The sequence below is a fragment of the Cebus imitator genome, unplaced genomic scaffold, assembly GCF_001604975.1.
Source record: "Cebus imitator isolate Cc_AM_T3 unplaced genomic scaffold, Cebus_imitator-1.0 Scaffold690, whole genome shotgun sequence".
In the NCBI taxonomy this organism is placed as follows: Eukaryota; Metazoa; Chordata; class Mammalia; order Primates; family Cebidae; genus Cebus; species Cebus imitator.
The window spans coordinates 11,232-13,818 of record NW_016108005.1 but is presented as its reverse complement, the minus strand read 5'-3'; the positions used below and the strand labels follow the sequence as shown (position 1 = coordinate 13,818).

General features: G+C 52.6%; 1 protein-coding gene across 1 annotated transcript in view; it reads right to left on the bottom strand.

The window, feature by feature from the left end:
• MAPK1 (mitogen-activated protein kinase 1) overlaps positions 1-1,882 on the bottom strand; it is a 101,463-nt gene extending 99,581 nt beyond the window's left edge. Inside the window, exon 1 of the mRNA XM_017518612.1 lies at positions 1,508-1,882. Within this exon, the coding sequence (XP_017374101.1) occupies positions 1,508-1,626 (119 nt within the window). The 5' untranslated portion in view covers positions 1,627-1,882. The remainder of the gene's footprint in view (positions 1-1,507) is intronic.
• Positions 1,883-2,587: the final 705 nt, after the last annotated feature.

Sequence of the window (2,587 nt, the reverse complement as noted above, 5' to 3'; positions counted from 1 at the left end):
ATTCAATTAAAGTCTCTTTAAAAAAATTTTAAGTAATCTTTCTATCTAGCCACAATACTTGGCAAAACATGCCTTCTATTGAATTGCTAAAATTGTGATGATTGAAATCTGAATACACTTCTGATATAGACTTACATTTACTTTATAACAGTAAGATACACAAAATTCTGCAGTATTAATTACCCTAAGGAAAGCAGGGTGTTTTCCTAAAAACGGCTGAAAAGAGGTGTGGTGTGTGAAGTAGAATCTCAGTCTACAATCTTAAGAATAACTCTTTAGTTCTATGACCTCATCCTGAGCTTCACCTCAAAATACTTTCTCAGGTGAAATACTTAGCTTCACCTCGAAATACTTTCTCACCTGAAAAAAGGAGAAACACCATCTTTTCCACCTTCAATGTGGCTGTTCAAATAAAATGAAATAATGTATGTTGCACAGTACCTGCCATGAAGTGCTCAATAAATTATCAGTTTACTTCCTTTGGTCAACACAAAAGACACATTCATAAGATTCAGATTTAAGGGAATCTACTTCCTCAAGTCTTCACCAGCACAAAATGTTACACCTAGTTTGCTCTAATAAAAACAATACAGTCACCATCATTTCACTTTTCCAAGGGACCTAAATCAAGATGAGGGAGCCTACATATGATTTTGCAAGAACTCCAGTAAGGCTGCATATTTATTGACCCCTAAATCATTAACAGTAAAGTCCACAGCAACCCGGCTGAAACATCTGGGAGCATTTATGCTTGCAAAGAGCTCACTTGGGGGCAAAAAAAAAAAGAAAGGTCAAATTAGGCCCAACTCTAAATGGATCTTTAATAAATCAAGAAACTGATGCTGATTTACCCTTCCTGAAACGCCAATAGTATGATATTAAAATTCACTTAAAAGTAAAAACTTCAAGACGGAAATATTCCAACACTGGTGTCAGTAATGCATTTTAGAAAGCGTGCGTGCAGACCACCATTAGCTCCGCTGAGAATATTTAATCAAAGTCGTTGGCTGCAAACACAGGCGAGTAGAAAAAAATGATTATTTCGGTGTTCTGCACACACGCGGAGACAAACCGCTTTCAGGACCTCAGCAGCCGCAGCCAACACAGACAAGCATCTGATGGAATTCCCAGTTAACAATCCAAAGTCAAAAAGCAAGCCATGATGTTAGCAAATTGAGGAGTGCGGGCGCTTCCGTTACTTTCCCGAGGGTCCAGACTTTAAAGGCCGCGCTGCGCCCTGGGCCCAGGACCCGACCTCCGGCCTCCGCCCCCCACGCCACTCCCTGTGCCCCTTCCCGAGCGACCGCGGGCCCGCGAAGCGCGCGAGCGACAACACCTAAACCTCAATCGACCCGGGACCCCACCCGAGTCCCAGCGCGCGGACGGCGGCGAAGTCCGGGTTCGAGGTCGCCGCGGCGCCTGAGGCCGAGGCACGGCCGAGACCGAGGCTGCGCCGCTGCGGCCCCGGCGGTGGGGGGGCCGGGAGTAGCCAGTCGCGGACACTCACCACACCATGCCGTAGGCGCCCTCGCCGATGTACGAGAGATTGGTGTAGCGCGGTCCCACGTCGAACACCTGCCCGCGGACCATCTCCGGGCCCGCGCCCGCCGCCGCCGCCGCCGCCATGTTGGTTGCCGGGCCGCCGCCGCCTCCGCCGCACTGGGCTCGACGCTCCGCGGCCGCCACTCAGCTCCTGTCGCCCCTCCCGAAGGGACCGTGCCGCCGCCGGAGCAGCCGCCGCCGCTGACCAGGAGGAGGAAGGAAGACGCCGGTGGGGAGAGCTGAAGAGCCCACAGCCGCTTCCACCGACTGCAGCCTGCCTGCCAGACTGACGGGCGGGCCGGCGGGCGGGCGGAGGGAGGGGCGCGCGCCGAGGAGAGTGCCGGGGAGGGGCCAAGCAACGTGCGTGGAGATTGGTTCTTCTTGATGGGGCGGGGCCAGGCGGGCCGGCGGAAGCGACGGGTTCAGGGAGGGGCCCTGCGGCGGCGTTGACTGAGGGGCCACCCCCGGGCGCGGTCACGTGCGTTCGCGGGGGCGGTGGCGCGGGACGCGTCTCTTGAGACACTCAGGACCTATGGGACTGAAGTGACATATGGCCGGTGCCCGCGCCGGAGCAGGGTCCTAACAGAACCAGCGAGGGCTCGGAGCTGTGCTTGAGGCTTGACGCGGCCGTAGCCCGGCGGCGCCACAGCTCAGGCCTCTGCGAATCTGTGGCCCGCACGCTGATAAACTAAGAGGCCTTGGCACTGGGGAGAAACCGAAAGACATGACCCAGACCGAGAAAGATATTTGCATACTGAGAAAGTGAGAAACACAATTGTCTAGACTAAAAGGAGACACTGAGAGGATAGGAGAATCAGAGCTTAAATCAGATGTTTGTTGAGCACACTCTATGTTCCTGGGGATCCACCCTCATAGAAGCTGAATTTTAGAGAGAGGAGACAGACAAATACATTTCTTTATTAATTTATTTTTTAATTAATTTTTTTTTAAGAGAGCGATTCACCATGTTGGTCAGCCTGCTCTCGAACTCTCGACCTCAGGTAATCCCCCTGCCTCAGCCTCCCAAAGTGCTGGGAAGACAGGC